The 16,280-nt window shown below is 38.4% G+C and overlaps 2 protein-coding genes across 3 annotated transcripts; both read left to right on the top strand.

The window, feature by feature from the left end:
- The first annotated feature begins 186 nt into the window (after positions 1-186).
- On the top strand, positions 187-7,228 carry LOC112191401 (mediator of RNA polymerase II transcription subunit 33A). 2 transcript variants are annotated; one of them, XM_024330747.2, is made up of 12 exons: positions 187-600; positions 707-817; positions 1,519-1,869; positions 2,039-2,355; positions 2,490-2,581; positions 2,668-3,049; positions 3,241-3,451; positions 3,547-3,661; positions 3,904-4,062; positions 4,177-4,825; positions 5,013-5,219; positions 5,888-7,228. In XM_024330747.2, the coding sequence occupies exons 1-12, from the start codon at positions 344-346 to the stop codon at positions 6,979-6,981; spliced, it is 3,945 nt and encodes a 1,314-aa protein (XP_024186515.1). In that variant the 5' UTR covers positions 187-343; the 3' UTR covers positions 6,982-7,228. The 2 variants fall into 2 exon arrangements, with proteins under 2 accessions (XP_024186515.1, XP_040372606.1); XM_040516672.1 differs by lacking the exon at positions 2,490-2,581 and having other exon boundaries at positions 2,039-2,351.
- Positions 7,229-10,644: 3,416 nt separating this feature from the next.
- LOC112193433 lies at positions 10,645-15,153 on the top strand. The gene is made up of 8 exons (XM_024333582.2): positions 10,645-11,119; positions 12,165-12,312; positions 12,853-13,003; positions 13,093-13,218; positions 13,312-13,392; positions 13,541-13,733; positions 13,818-14,088; positions 14,650-15,153. Exons 1-8 carry the CDS (start codon positions 10,922-10,924, stop codon positions 14,898-14,900), a joined length of 1,419 nt encoding a protein of 472 aa, XP_024189350.1. The 5' UTR covers positions 10,645-10,921; the 3' UTR covers positions 14,901-15,153.
- The last annotated feature ends 1,127 nt before the right edge of the window (positions 15,154-16,280 follow it).

Here is a 16,280-nt window from a genome sequence, read left to right as displayed (position 1 = left end):
ATCTACACACACCGGGTAGTATCGTTGTTAGGTCCGAGGCCCAAAACACAATAGGGTGCAGTGCAGCGCAGAGTGGGCCAAATTTTATAGAACGCATCAATGGCGATGTTGACCGGTAAAAACTACGTGACACAGGCGTACACATCTTTCGCACCAAAATCTAACCGTTTGAATTGAATGGAGTGAGTGAGAGAGTTCCAGAGTAGGCGTGGTAGGTGCCCTCCCCACTTCCTTGTGTACAAAAATTAGAGTCACACATATCACAACCACCACCACCACCACCACCACCTTCACATTGAAAGTGTGTTTATAGAGTAGAACTAGGACTGTGGGCCCCAAAAAAATGGGTAGTGTCGAATTGCAGCGGCGGTTGGTGGAGCTTGTGACGGAGGCGGCGAAGGGGAAGGAGGAGAGTGTGGTGATTTGGGCCATGGAATTGGGCCAATGTGTGGAGGCAGCGCCCAGCATTGAGTTGGGGGAGGTTGTGGTGACCCAACTCTGTTTTCGGCACAGCAAACCTTGTCTCTGGAAATTTCTCGACTTTTGTCTCTCGTCTGGTCTCCTCTCTCCTCTTCATGTCCTCTCTCTCCTCTCTGCCAGGTTCAGACCTCTCTCTTTTCTCTCTCTCTCTCTCTCTCTCTATAAATTTTAGTGTTCCATTTCTTTCTTGTCCAATTTGTGCTTATACATTGTCTATGTTTTACAGGGTGATTCCTCAACGGCGGTCTCAACCAGAAGCTTATAGGCTGTTTCTTGAGCTTTTGCGGCGGTATGCATTTTCATTTGATCCAATTGCTCCAGATGGGCACAAAGAAAAGTGAGTTAGCTAATTTCATTTAAAAAGTTAGAGTCTTTAGTTGTGATTATTGAATTTGGTGTAGTCTTTATTGGAAGTTTTCATCTTTAATGTATATATACGTTTAGTGGTGGTAGCATTGGCTGAAATGCTTGCAGAAAGAATGCAGGCGTTGCTAGTATGGGTTGCATTGAATCAATTGAATGAATTGCTGAAGTACCCAGTGGAAAAGTTTTTATCTTTGATGTATATGGTTTAGTTTTGGCTTATAACATTAGCTGAGATGCTTGCCAAAGGAATGTAGGCAATGCTAGCATGGGTTTTGCACTCCAATAATTGAATGATTTGCTGGAGTACTTTTGCTTCTCACTATTAGATTTTAAGTTAAAAACCTAGTGGAAGAGATTTGATGTTTGGTGTATATGGTTTAGTTCTGGTCATAATATTGGCTGAAATGCTTGCAAAAGGAATGTGGAAATTGCTGGCATGGGGTTCATATTTGAATCAATTGAATGATTAGCTGTAGTACTTTTGGTTTTCCCTATTAGATTTCAAGTTACTAACTTAGTGGACGAGATTCCATGATAAGTGTAAATGGTTTATTCTTGTTTCATAACAATTGCCAAAATACAGTGCGAAAGGAATGTAGGCATTGCTCGCATGTGTTTTGCACTAATTCTATACAATGAATTGCTGAAGTGCTTTGCTTTTCTACGTTGCAGGATAGCAGAATCGGTCGATCTTGCTCTTCAGCTTTCTGAGACATACAAGGTTCGTGTTGTGGAGTTTGGACATGCACTGGTCTTGTTCTTTTTCAGTATCATCATCAGCTTAATTGATAGCACATTGGATGATTGGGGGTTGAAGACATCTCGAAAGAGACCAAGATTAGCTTTTGGAGGTTCAAGTGACCATGATGGTGGGATAGATTCTATAGGAAATGAGAAGTTTATAAGTAACGAACATCAGGAAAGGATTAGGACAATGAATTCTTTTTTGGCCATAGAGGTGCTGGGAAAGCTGACAGAAAGCAGAAAAGCTTTGGTTCTGCTTCGCCTTGTTCACTTGAATATGTATGTTTTCCATTCTTAATAACTTCATCATCTTCAATATTTTGGCTGTTATATGATTAACTGCATTTTGGCGTTAATAGTATTATAATCTGTTGCATTTCTGTACTGTAGTAAGTGCTTCACACTGAGACTGATAGCATGTTGTTTTGTAATTGAATTGTACTCATAGGCCTGAAAAATTCAATGGCCTCCTGCAGAGGCTACGGTTTCTTGAAGCTCGTCAATTTGCATCCTCAGATTTGAATTCTGCAGTGCAACTATTGGCAAGATTGTCAGTGCAACTACAGAGAGTCTTGGGCTTTGAATACCAGTTGAATAAGCGCCAGCTCATTGGAGTGCTTCTTGATATTGGATCTCAGAAGCCACCATTTCACTTTAACTCTGGATTTGGTCCTTCTACTTGTTGGGTTCCTTTAGATATATACATGGAGAATACAATGGATGGAAAACAGCTTTCTATTAAATCAGCTATTAATATACATGCAGGTAAATCCTTTTGAAAAATCTTATATGAATATCTGATATAATTTCTGTATGTATGTTTGTAAATGTATGCAAAACAAATATTTAAGAAATCTCTCACATTAAATTAATTCCTAACTTCACTGACCTAACTGCAGAAGGAATTATGAAGCTCCAAGTAATTAACCAGGCTAGCTGGCAAGAAACCTTCCTAGCACTCTGGCTCTCAGCCCTTCGGCTAGTGCAACGAGTTGAGACTAATCCATGTTAAAATATCTTTAACAGGGAAGAGAAAACTAATAAATATTTACTTTCTTCTTCGATATTTGTTTTCAGGAACGTGATCCTCTTGAAGGCCCTGTACCACATCTCGAGTCACGTCTTTGTGTCCTTTTGTCTATTGTCCCCTTGGCAATTGCTAAGGTTTTGGAGGATGAGGCCAACTTGAATTCCTCATCTCTTAAAGATACAGCTTCCGGGAATGCGGAGAACGGAGATGGACATGAAATGAATAGCAAAGCAAATACTTCAAGGAAACATGGACTGATTTCTTCTCTCAAAGTCCTTGGGAACTTCTCTGGCCTCCTATGCCCTCCTTCATCAGTCTCTGATTCAGCAAATAGTGCAGCAACAAAAGCAGCTCGCTTTATACATAATTCTAACAATGAAAAGGATGCATCAGGTGGAGGCAGCTGTGGTGATACTTGTATAAAAGCAGGTATATTTTGGAAATTTGCTGTGCACTTGTAATCTGACCACACATTATGATTTGATCAATTTATTTGATTTCGGTAAGTATCGTTAGTTAAAAAGAAGAAGAAGCATATAAACATGGATCTATTTACCATCTAGTCAATTTGGTTGGGTGCTTTCTGTCATATGTTTGCAATTAATTAATTTCTGCTTCAGGTGGTGACATGAGGCACCTGATTGTGGAAGCTTGCATTGCAAGAAATTTAATCGACATATCAGCATATTTTTGGCCTGGATATGTGTCTGCATCCATGATCTCACCATTGAATACATCATCGGTTCAAAAGTCACCATGGTCAACATTCATGGAAGGAGCACCATTGAGGGATTCCCTTATAAACTCTCTTATCATGACCCCAGCTTCAAGGTATCATGCATAATATCTAAATTTAATTGTAACTTTGTAAGACCAGCTAATCTTAGCTGATGAGTTTTCTTTCTTTCTTTTATCTCCTGCTCAAGTTTAGAAGAGATAGAGAAGTTATATCATATTGCACTAAATGGGTCACAAGAGGAGAAGTCGGCAGCTGCAAAGATCCTGTGTGGTGCATCCCTCAGAAGTGGATGGAACATTCAGGTTGAACAACTATGCAGTACTACTGGATATTCTTATATTTGATGTTCTCTTACATCTACAATGGCCTTATTTCTATATTTATTATTGTTATTGTTATTGTTACTTTTATCCTCTTTTCTCTCTTCAGTTTACTAATATACCTCAAATCTCCTGGGCTTGAAGTACTAAACTTTAAGCGTGTTATGGTTTTAAGAAAACTTAAATTAAAAGAAATATATTTTTCTTCCTGATTGTTATTTCAGGAACATGTGGTGCAGTTTGTGGTTAAGCTTCTTTGTCCTCCTGTACCTCCCAACCATACTGGACCAAGTCACTTAATTGATCATATGTCAATGCTGAGTGCTATCCTTTTTGAAGCTTCCACTGTTGATACAGTTCATATACTTTCATTGCATGGTATGGTGAGTGGATTCATTCCTGGCTGTATCTATGGTATCGCCTTTAAGTTTCTGTTAAGTAATATATAATTGAGGTTGAGGCATTCTTATGCATTCAAAAACTTTTGTCTATTACAGGTCCCCGAAGTGGCAGCTTCTTTAATTCCAATATGTGAGGACCTTGGATCCCTAAAGCCTACATCAAATAACAAGTCAAGCATGGGTGATGAGTCCTCCGTTTACATGGTTTTTTCACTAGCATTTCTTTTTCTTCTTCGTCTATGGAAATTCTATAGACCACCTCTTGAGCAATTCATTGCAGAGAGAGGAGGAGCAGTAGTAGGTGAGCTGACTTTGGAGTATCTTTTGATATTGCACAATAACCATGTTGCCTCTGCCTGGAATGAAACAAACAGTAGTGCGCATCAAAATGAATCAGCATCTGAAAAACCGATGTACATTGATTCATATCCAAAACTACAAGCCTGGTATAGTCAAAACAAATCTTGTGTAGCTTCAACACTTTCTGCTCTCTCCAGTGGAAATCCTGTTCATGAAGTTGCTAATAAAATTTTGAGTATGATTTACTGGAAAATGACTAGAAGTAGAACCCCATCAAGTAATTCTCCTGCACCATCAAGTGGCTCCCCTGTAGATGTTGGGGAGGATGTGAATCAGAGACTGATGCTTCCTGCTTGGGACGTGTTGGAAGCCATTCCTTTTGTTCTCGAGGCTATTTTAACTGCTTGTTCCCATGGCAGGCTTTCATCTCGGGACTTAACCACTGGTTAGTTGGATGCCATCATGCTACTGCAGTTAGTCAAGGCTTATTATTTGTTCTTTTTCTCCCTCATTTATTATTCATCCGTCCTAATGGTACTTGGAATACCTGTGGTTCTGTATCATTTTGGACTTAACTTCTTTTAGGTTTTATTCATCAAAATTCCTTCTCATGAGCCTTTAAATGCTTGCAGGCTTGAGAGACCTAGTTGAATTTCTACCTGCTTCTCTTGCTACTATTATCAGTTACTTCTCTGCAGAAGTCACTCGTGGTATATGGAAACCAGTTCCTATGAATGGAACAGATTGGCCTAGTCCAGCAGCGATTCTTAAATCAGTCGAGTCTGAAATAAAAGAAATACTTGAAGCTGTTGGTGTCAGTGTTCCAAGCTGTTTCACTGGTAGTACCTGCCATTTCTTTTCATCCTATTCTATTTGTCTGCATATTGTAGCTAGGATTCACTCTGACTATTCTATTCTAGGGCTCTAGCTGCAGACATGCATGCCATGAATATGTTCAAGTCATACATTTAGAGAAGAAAATGAAAAGAAAAAAAGTATCTTTGAAGCTCTTAGGTGTCTAAAACTTAACAGCTGATTAAATTTTTAGATAATCTATACAATCTTAAAGCTTTGTGTTGGATCTAGTAAGTCCTTAACAATTTATGTGTATACATAATGTGACTACATATGAATTTATAAACCTTTCTTAGTATCTTAGCACTGATGCATGAAAAATATAATGAACTTGTTAAGTTCTTTTACGCGTCATTTTGAGTTAAATTCCTTAAATATATGTATAAAAGATACTCTGCCTCAAACATTACTTCATATTTAAGGGAGGAAGGGAAAGCAAATTCAGAATTAATATATTCTCTTTTGGGGGGGGTGGGGAAGAAGATGCTTCAACTTTCAACTGTCAACTTCTTGTTAGTATAGATGTTAATACGCATTGATAGATATCTGTTCTGTGACTTCTGTCACTTACCAATTATCATTACGATTGATTGAATGTTCATTATGTCATTCTAACCTAAGAATGTCTTAAAACCTTTTTGCTGCCTTGCAGATATTTCAACAGTAATACTACCGCTTCCGCTAGCTGCTCTTGTGAGTTTGACCATTACTTTTAAACTTGAGAAAAGTGTTGAATACATTCATGCTGTTGCTGGGCTAGCCTTGGAGAACTGTGCATCGGGTTGCCCCTGGCCTAGCATGCCAATTGTAGGCTGTTTGTGGGCTCAAAAGGTTCGCCGCTGGCATCATTTCATTGTGGTATCATGTTCTCGCTCTGTATTTACACAAAACAAAGATGCTGTTGCCCAGCTCCTAAGAAGTTGCTTCTCCTCCTTTTTTGGATCCCACCACACTTCAACCTCTTTGTTGTCCAGCCAAAGCAGCGTGAGTGGTCTTTTGGGTTATACTATAGCAGGCTGTAGTGCCCATCCTTCTGTAGCACCCGGATTTCTATACCTTCGCTCCTGCAGGACAATACCGGTTGTCCAATATGTCAATAATGTGATTGTAGAGCTTGTATCAGAGTATGCTTGCAAATTAGCCTCTAAATGGGCAAGCACTGACTCCACTCGCTTGAATTCTACCCAAGCATCATTGTCTCTGGCTGTTTCTAAGGCAAAGGAGGCGGCAACACTTGGTGCATGTCTCTTATGTGTTGCAGGGGGTGTCCGACTGGTCCAAGAATTGTACCGTGAAACCATTCCAACCTGGTTACTCTCATCAAAGGAAGAGAAGCTTGGGAAGGCAAGTTCCGTATCGCGTGTAATGGAGGGCTATGCAATGGCATATCTGGTGATTCTGGCAGGTTCAATTGAATGGGGCTTTGGAGACAAGCTGCCAGCATGTGCACTCTCTAGAAGAGCCAGCATTGTTGGGATTCATATGGACTTTCTGGCAGGCGTTTTAGAGGGAAACATATCACTTGGTTGTGATCCTGCTACATGGAAATCTTATGTTTCTTGTCTGGTGGGATTAATGGTAAACTTTGCTCCGACGTGGATTAAAGATGTGAAGGTGGAGACACTGAGGAAATTGGCCGGTGGATTGAGGGGGTGGCACGAATGTGAGTTGGCCCTTTCTCTTCTTGAAAGAGGTGGGGCTTCTGCCATAGGGTCTGCTGCAGAACTAGTGAATGTATTGAGCTGAGTTTTGAGTTCAAACTTATAACCCCAAAATGTAGATTTTGGTGGTTTTAATATAAAGAGGGATAGGGTTAAGTTGTGTCGTTATTTGTGGATGGTTTGTCTACCTACTATCTTGATGTTACAAGCAGTATAGCTTGGACACACAGGAATGGTAGAACCGTTGTACAAAGGAATTTGGATTCCAGTAAGCTGACTCTGATGTAGCTTAGAGTTCTATTTACAATCTTATTTTCCTTTTGTTTGCTTCATGAGTTCATAGAATGTGGCAATTTTTTGACCCTCACTTCATGGGCAATTTTTCATGATATGATCTGTCGATTAGAAAATGGATTACAGGCAAAACTTTTTTTTATGTGAAAAATCTGTATAAGGTGAAAGGATCAGATTAGTGGCAGGACACATGTAGTTCCCATGCTTGTTTCCTCTCGACAATCATGTCAGTCTCTTGTTAGAGATGTTAATTGAGCAGCCAAACATGTATATATGAACCTCTCATATATAACTTAAGTAGCTCTCTCTCTCATCCTGATCTTTTCAAGAGCTTGTTAACTTGCTCCTTAAGATCTTCAGTTGTCTGAGTGACAATCTCTCTCTATCATAGTAATTGGGGAGCTGCATTGTTTGGGATGAGAGGAGTTGGAAATTTAAGTTTAGAGATCAGCACACAAGTTTGCTGAATTGAACTAGTATTTTTTGGGATAGCTGTTATTGTAAGGACAATTAAATCAAGTGTAAGATTCTATTAAATAAGGAAATGAAAAACCGGCTAATTTTTACATGAGTAACTAGTAAATCCCAAGCAAACAATTGATGCAAACAGTATGTATATGTAATTGTCTAATTTAAACAAGCAGCAATATTTACTAACCAATTGTGAAATTCTAAATATATAATGAGTTTATTAATTACTTGATTCATTTATCACTTGTTCTGTAGTTGAGCTGAGCTCAAATAATCTCATCGGCATTTCCGTAGTAGAAGTTGATACGACGAGCCTTCTTCTCTATCAAAGGAGTGTTTGGTGTTTGTACTGGGTAGATCTTATAAATTAGCCTTATATTCTCATAATAGGTTTTAGCTTCCTGATACTTTGGGTCCTCCATTCTCTTCTTCCTCGCTTCCCTCTTCTTCTTCTTAGCGTTCTTTACTTCCTCCTTCAAAAACTCCACGAATGCCTCCTTCTTATCCTCGCTCAACTCCTCAGCGTCTATAAGTTCATCAGTGAAGTCCTCAACTTCATCCATGTCCCAATCGAATTGTAGAAACAGTGGTGCTTGACTGCTTGCGGCTCCTGTGGGAAGAGGATATCCACCACATTACACCGCTCTTTCTCCTCTACGTTTTTCGGATTACACAAATATGGCACAAGAATTTTTTATTATTAGTATTATTATTATTATTTATAAACATAGGTTGTCGTTTGACTCAAGCCCATCCAAGTTTCTTAGCACGCAACCACCACAGGTGGTCGAGTTGGTAAGAGCCTCCAGGTGTGGAACCCCCACACCCGGGTTCGAATCCCGCCGACGCTTATTGGAGTTAAATCCCAATATGTTCTCGATGGCCGGGGGAGAAAGCGTTCTGACAAGATCTCCCGAGCACGGATTATTCTCTGGACCTAGGAAACTTTTGAAAACACCGTGTGATTGACAAATAAAAAAATTGAAAAAAGTTTCTTAGCACGGTTACAACAGCCCTCGTAAAACAAATCATCACAAACCTTACAAACTACGTCACAGCCCCTGCCAACAGTAGCGTTCTTGGGGACTTGAGCCTTGTACAGGCATTCAAATGAAGTGTGTTCATCTAAGGAACAAATCAAACATCGATGGTGGAGATCGACACTGAGGAAAATTGAGAGGGTGACATGAATTTGAGTGAGAAATGAGACTTCCGCCATAGGATCTGCTGCTGATCTAGAAAATGCTTGCATGTATTGTCTGAACTCTGAACTCAAAAGTCAAAACTTATTAATTATTTGATGTTGTGCCGAGCTGCTACCTGATGTTAAAAGCTGTATAGTTAAGTCGTGGTAGAACCATTGCATGCACGTATTACAAATTGTAATTTGACCTGTGCAAAATCTTAGAGAAAACGTAAGGGATAGATCAGATCAGTTGCTGGACAAATGCATTTACCATGCTTAATTCCTCAATCACGCCAATTAACTGGGCTCTTGTTAGAGAGAATAGTTTGCTCATGTGAAATTAGCAACCAAACATGCATGAAGCTCTAATATAAAACACAGTTTGGTTCTCAGCTGGCTTTCATCTTGATCGTTTCATTTCGAAGTTCTTAACTTGCTTAAGTTCCATTTTGATCGATATCCTCCATGGTGTACCTTTGTGTGTTCGAGAGAGATAAAAAGAAAGATTTGTCATATGGCTACGGGTGGATTAAGCTCACTCATTGTACTTGGGGCTTCATTGTTTGGGATGGGAGGAGTTGGAATTTCAAGTTTAGAGCAGCGAAGTAAAGGATTAGGCTTGCTTCTTAAGGTCTTCAATCTCCATGTTGTGTACCTTTCTCTCTCCGATTAATGTCAAACCATAAGGGAACGGCCCATATTGCTGATATCATTACCGAAGGAGTTGAAATTCTAAGATTAGAGCTGAGGACGAAACTTTGATGTTTTTATGGGCTATGATCTAGTAATGGTGGGAAGGACCGGTGCCATTAAAGCCCCAAGTCGTCATGTGTGATGAGTCAATTTTTTTTAGGATGAGAGCAAACTAAGTGTTAGTTGCTAACTTCATCGTGATTCATGAGTAATAAGTGTGTCATGTAAATAACTCGTAAAAAATTAAGAAAATCTGCACGATATCGAAATGGTGCATGTATGGAGTAAGAAGTCAATATCATTGATAAGCAACCATGATGATTTTCAAATAATCTAAATTAGATTCAATTCTGCTAGGTTTAAAGATCAACATATTTAATTGTCAACGATTTATAAAATTTTTAAAACTAAAATGAGTTTTATGTATGATGCAGTGAGTAACATAAAAATATCAGGCAAAAATAACTTGGTAAAAAATGGAGTAAGGCTGTAAAGGAATGATGATCCGAGTTGAAAGATAATGTCATTCTGATCGTCATCAAAGACACCATCAAACCGACACACCGTCACACCGATAATTACAAACATCACATGTGCGATCTCACATTATGATTCAAAGTCTTCTGTGCGCCTATATGACGTGAATGTCACTAATAAATGATCATGATCTGGAAAAACAACTATACGTATTAACTTAGTATAATTTCTTATAAGTTACCATACCAACACAATATAACCGTTTCGCAAAAACTTTTCCATTACAAATCGAACTCTTTCTAATATTGTTAACATGCATGATACTTGAACTTGGTGTCTGCTTTACCCAAAACCCTCATCGATCTGAACTTCATCAACACAAATCTCCCACACTCTACTCTTTCAATTTTTATTTATTTATTGGTGAACACTCTTTCAATTCTTGTGGTCAAAGCACTTCCCTATTTCTTCTTGTTCAAAATGATAAAAGTAAGTACCAACGGAAATATGAGTGGACATTTCGGGTTGGCCATTGCGGATTGGCGGGCCATGTTCAAAAATTTCATGAAATTACAAACAGGAAATTTATTTATTACATAAATCTGCATTCTGAACCTGATAGTGATCAGTGAGAGAGAGAGGCAGGGACACTCATAGGTAGCTTTCCACCGTTCTTTATATATTTTCTTCATCATTATCATTTTCTATTCCTAATAAGTAATTTCTCTCTCTCTCCTTTACTGGCTCCCAAGCAAAATAGTGTCTCCTCTTCTCCTACAATTTCAATCCCAAAATCAGAGTTGGGTCATCTCACAATCTGGGTTTTGGGGGCCTTGTTCTGATCTGAAAAGGGTTTGCTTTTTTTTTTTTTTCTTTCATTTGTATGAAATCTTGAGAGTTGAGAATGGAAGTGGGGAGGAGGATATCGGCGAGTCCTCGGCCGTGCTCCGGCCGGCGAGTGGTGGCGAGGAAGAAGAGGGCCGCCGGAGATGGGTTCGTCAACAGCGTCAAGAAGCTTCAGAGGCGTGAGATTTGTTCAAAGCGTGATCGAGCCTTTGGGATGAGCAATGCCCAAGAGAGATTCCGCAACATGCACTTGATGGTTTGTTTGTTTTTTTTTTCATCTCAATTTCGATTCTTTACATTCAATTGGCTCTAGGGTTTCTGAGCATGTGGTTCTCATTGTGCTGATTATGCTTAAATTGATTTTATTGGAGTCCAAAATGTAAGCCCTGATTGGTTCTGTGTTTTAGTTTTATCTAAATTTCACAACTTGGGCACTGAATCCTTGTAAGAAAAAGCAGACGCTTGAAATTTGAATTCGGTTTTAGGGACAATGTTTGCTTTGGCTGAATGCCCTGCAGCTAGGAAGCTGTTTTTAATTGAGAGATGTTTTGGTTTGCCGTTTCCGACACGGCTCTTATTGTGATCACCCAGATATTTATATACTGTTTAATGTCCTAGGGTTTGTGTTCTTTAGGGTTCTGCTGAAGCTGGACTTGATGAAGACCCTGTGATTATATTAACTAGTTAACAACCTACTAAAGTTGCTCTTTCCTATGGGAAAAACATTTTATTAAATGTCTATTCCAGTATACCGTGTATCACGGAACATTAGAAGCTCTCAAATTATGACCCTGCCCTTTTCAGTTTTTCTATAATGATCAAACAGTAAATTTGATATTCATGAAAATCCTTGGCTTTTCCTGTCAAATATAAGATTTTATCTTGGAAGATAAATTTTTACTTTCGCATGACCTGTATCTTGAAAGTTTCTTTAATAAGGAGATGTTTCGATTTTCTGTTTCCGACCCAGCAGTTATGGTTATCACCCTGATTTATATACTGTTACGTTACCTGGGGGCTCTTTTAGATTATGCTTAAGTTGGCACTGAAGAAGATCTTGTGATTATACATCCTACTAAAAGTTTTTTTTACCATGGGAAAACATTTCATTCATTGTTCCGTGTTTTATGGAGCATTAAAAGATCAAATCATGACACGACATTTTTCTATTTGCGGTCAAAACAGTAAAGTTGGTATTCGTGATAGTCTTTAGCTTGCTTTTTCAAATGTAATTAATGGGATGCTATCAATGTCATGCTGATTTCTTTTTTCTAATATCTATTAATTTTATTCTGCTTCAGGAGGAATATGATACTCATGATCCCAAGGGTCATTTGTCTTCCAAATTGCCTTTTCTGATGAAGAGGACAAAGGTAATTGAGATAGTTGCGGCACGTGACATAGTCTTCGCTCTTGCTCATTCTGGTGTATGTGCAGCTTTTAGTAGAGGTAATATGCCTAACTATCCTGTGATAAATGTTATAACAAATTCCACTGTACTATATGTGTATATGATGAAGTGATACACGATCCAGGGCCATATTTGAATAGGCTGGTAGACAACAGGTTTAGTTGCCTGGCATGTGCCCTTTTTAATCAGAGTTACACCACTGAGAATATCTGTATACCTGTGTGTGTGTGTGCGCACGCATCTTCTGAAGTAAAAATTATTACAGTGAGATCAGTCAATCTTTTTGGAGTCATTCATTGAATGATTAATCACTACATTTGGAGGACAAGATACATAACTTAAGTGGCAGAAGATCGAATATTATCTAAATTGACTAGAAAAGTAGAGACAGGATCAGAGACAAATTGATATCAATGAAACAATCTTTTTAGGGAAAAGCAACTGCAATTTCCAGTCGTGGTGCGAAAGTGGAATTGTAAACATACATTAGTTAATGAAAGAATAGAATAAATTTTATCAGGCCTGCATTGTGTGTCATTACTTATTAGATAGTCTTTTGTTGGCTATACTTACTGCAGAGACAAATGAGAGGATCTGTTTCTTGAATGTTAGTCCTGATGAAGTCATCCGAAGCTTGTTCTATAACAAGAACAATGATTCACTCATCACAGTTTCTGTCTATGCTTCGGACAACTTCAGCTCTTTGAAATGCAGATCTACAAGGATTGAGTGGGTAGTCTTATCTAATATATCTGCTTGTTTTTTCAATTCCTTCCCATTTTATCTATTTTTTATTTGGGTATTGTCTAATATTATAGGTATATAAGGAGGGGCAAGCCAGATGCTGGTTTTGCTCTTTTTGAGTCCGAGTCCTTGAAGTGGCCTGGATTTGTAGAGTTTGATGATGTTAATGGCAAGGTCTTAACATACTCTGCACAAGATAGGTATATTTTCATTCTGTCATGTTCTAATAAATGATCTTCAACTCCATTTGGACACTAACATATTTTGCTTTTGGTTTTTGGGTCTTGGGCCAGTATATATAAGGTGTTTGACCTTAAAAACTATTCCATGCTTTACTCTATATCAGACAAAAATGTACAAGAAATCAAGATCAGGTATCTCTCCCCCCTCCAAATGTCTTTCTGAATTACTTATTCTTTGCTTTCTTAGTTAGCTTCTAATGGTTGCATACAAATGTGTGTTGCCTATGTTCTTATGAAACTCTTCTGTATTCACTTTACCCATAAATATTGTTTGTAACAGTCCAGGTATCATGCTGCTGATTTTTAATAGAGCTAGTAGCCATGTTCCGCTGAAGATTCTGTCAATAGAAGATGGCACAGTTCTCAAAGCGTTTAATCATCTGCTTCATCGAAATAAGAAGGTGGATTTCATAGAACAATTCAACGAAAAGCTTCTCGTTAAGCAAGAAAATGAGAATCTTCAGATTCTTGATGTAAGTGAACCATAGCAATTAATGGAAGTTCTCTTGCAACCTGATCATTCATGCATGTGAAAATAACTTATAATTATTGAGTAGGTTCGAAATGCGGAGCTGATGGAAGTTAACAGAGCTGAGTTCATGACTCCATCAGCATTTATCTTTCTGTATGAGAACCAGCTATTCCTGACATTCAGAAATAGGACTGTGGCCGTCTGGAACTTTCGTGGAGAACTTGTAACTTCATTTGAGGATCACTTGTTGTGGCATCCTGACTGCAATACCAATAACATTTATATAACAAGTGATCAGGATTTGATCATATCCTACTGCAAAGCTGATTCTGATGATCATTGGATGGAACCAACTGGTAATACTTTTCACTTCCTTTTAGATTATATGCACTTTTTAGTGGTTGCATAGTTTATTGCTGGACTCAGAACAAGTGCCTTGCCACAGTCAGTTATCATCTTAGTTTCTGTAGTTCTGGCAAGCATAATGGAAATAAAGATGTGAACTTTAACATCCTTTCACATCAAATTTGTTGAGGTTAGGACGTAGTGTTAGTTTTGTTCTCTTTGGTCTTATTCTTACTTTGACATATACACATTATAAGGTGAAACCTGAAAACTGAAAACTGAAAGCACATTTAGTGTATTCTCAAATGGGCATGTAAGTGCCATGTGTCATTGTTAAAAGTGCCTCTTTACCCTACACTTACTGCTTGAGTGCATCTTTTGGTACACACACACACAATAATAAATCATAAGATGATCATGGCCATTCTCGGACATCACAAGTACTAGAGGGTATTTATCTTTGCATGTTCCAACCTCTTCTAAAAGGCAAGACATTTGTAGTTATTCTATTGGCTTGTGATGAATAAGCTTGATGTTATAAGAACGTATCTAACATATGGTCTTTGATGCAGCTGGTTCTATTCATGTCAGCAATATCTTAACTGGGAAATGCCTGGCCAAAATAAATGCTAGCAATGCCGGTCCCAAGGTTGATGAGTGTAGCAGCAGTTCTAGCACCTCAAGGAAGCGGATCAACTCATCTCTAGTGAGAAGCACTGTAGCTGAGGCATTGGAAGACATCACTGCCCTTTTTTATGATGAAGAACGTAATGAGATATATACTGGAAATAGGCATGGTCTAGTTCATGTGTGGTCAAACTGAAGGTCAGATCATTACTTGGCCTTTTGGGGGAATGAAGCTGCTGTTTAGGGAAATAGTTTATTATAGAAGTCTAATTCCTGATGTGGGAAAGTCCCCTTGCCTTGTAAGATTATATGATTCTGAATTGTTAATCTAGGGTTCTGGTCTTGTGGATGTGTGCCTCTCTCTCTTTTGTAAATTGTAATACAGGCTGCTTGGTCGAGATGCCTCGATCAGGTATTTTTGTTGCGAGTATCCAAGTATCTTGCAATAACTCGTGGTCATTATTCTCGTGATATTTAGCTAGACAAGAAGTGAAAAAAGGATTTATTTGGACAAGCAGGGGCAGATTGATTGAATTTTTAGTAAATCATGAAAACGATCTTCGTCTTTTGTGTTTTGCAATGTAACCCGGCTATTAAAAAATTGCTTCAAACAAGCGGCATGACGAGTTTTAAACAAGAAAAATGTTTTTTACTAATAAACATTTTGTGGGTAAAGCTGTAAAGGTCATCATGTCCCTGGTGTATTTCTAAAACAGGATTCAGGACAGTGGAGGGTGTTAAAGCATTATGATACGAAAAGAGTAGACCCGAGATTATACCATAGAAGTGGCAAAAATCTTGTAAGTGCATTGGAGAATGCATCAAAGAACGTTAGTTTGTGGTGAATGGAAGCATGGCACATTTTTCGAACGTTTTGGAGCTCAAACACTAGTAAATTGACTCGCGCAATGCTGTGAGTTTGTTTGTTTTTTTTCAAGATTCATATGGAATAGATAAATATTCGCAATCTAAAAAATATAGGCGTTACTTAGAATATAATTTGTTTTGTTGTTAATATTAAATTAACAATTTTACAACAACAAACTTTTTCCATGATTTATAGAATTTTACAAATACAAAACTGTTGTAGAGAAACTGAAATTGAGAGGAAATCGTTGTCTTCTCATTGATAATAGGGGTCTCTTTATATAGATGATTACAATGTATAGAATCTCAATCATACAAGGAAAGTAATCGTAAATTGAATAGGAATCTAGATCTTTCTAATCTAACCCTATTACCACTAGGTCAAGTAACCTAGAGTTTGGGCCAAACACAAATTAGGGTTTACTTGAACACTCCCCCTTGTGTTGCCCAAACGCGGTGCTACTCTCGTTGTCTCGTTAAAAACCTTCCCGAGTAACAAAAACCCAGTGGGACAAAAATAACCTCGGTCGAAGGGGAAAAAGAGCACAACACACCCTTCACGTTTCGAAATGAACATGTAGACATCTCCCCCTGATGTCTGCGTCTCCCCATGATGACTACGATCATGGGAGTTCAGATAATTTCCGCAAGCCAATTCTTGCCACATGTTTCTCGAACGTGGATTTGGGCAATGACTTAGTAAACAAGT

Source organism: Rosa chinensis, chromosome 3, assembly GCF_002994745.2.
Source record: "Rosa chinensis cultivar Old Blush chromosome 3, RchiOBHm-V2, whole genome shotgun sequence".
In the NCBI taxonomy this organism is placed as follows: domain Eukaryota; kingdom Viridiplantae; phylum Streptophyta; class Magnoliopsida; order Rosales; family Rosaceae; genus Rosa; species Rosa chinensis.
This window is presented reverse-complemented; position numbering and strand designations above follow the sequence as displayed.

Excerpts from the sequence above, each read along its gene's own strand:
- LOC112191401 (XM_024330747.2), top strand. The coding sequence starts at position 344 with ATGGGTAGTGTCGAATTGCAGCGGCGGTTGGTGGAGCTTGTGACGGAG. Across the intron at positions 601-706 it reads CTCTCTCTCCTCTCTGCCAG|GGTGATTCCTCAACGGCGGT; the intron begins GTTCAGACCTCT and ends TATGTTTTACAG. Across the intron at positions 4,826-5,012 it reads ATCTCGGGACTTAACCACTG|GCTTGAGAGACCTAGTTGAA; the intron begins GTTAGTTGGATG and ends AAATGCTTGCAG.
- LOC112193433 (XM_024333582.2), top strand. The coding sequence starts at position 10,922 with ATGGAAGTGGGGAGGAGGATATCGGCGAGTCCTCGGCCGTGCTCCGGC. Across the intron at positions 11,120-12,164 it reads TCCGCAACATGCACTTGATG|GAGGAATATGATACTCATGA; the intron begins GTTTGTTTGTTT and ends ATTCTGCTTCAG. Across the intron at positions 14,089-14,649 it reads TCATTGGATGGAACCAACTG|CTGGTTCTATTCATGTCAGC; the intron begins GTAATACTTTTC and ends TCTTTGATGCAG.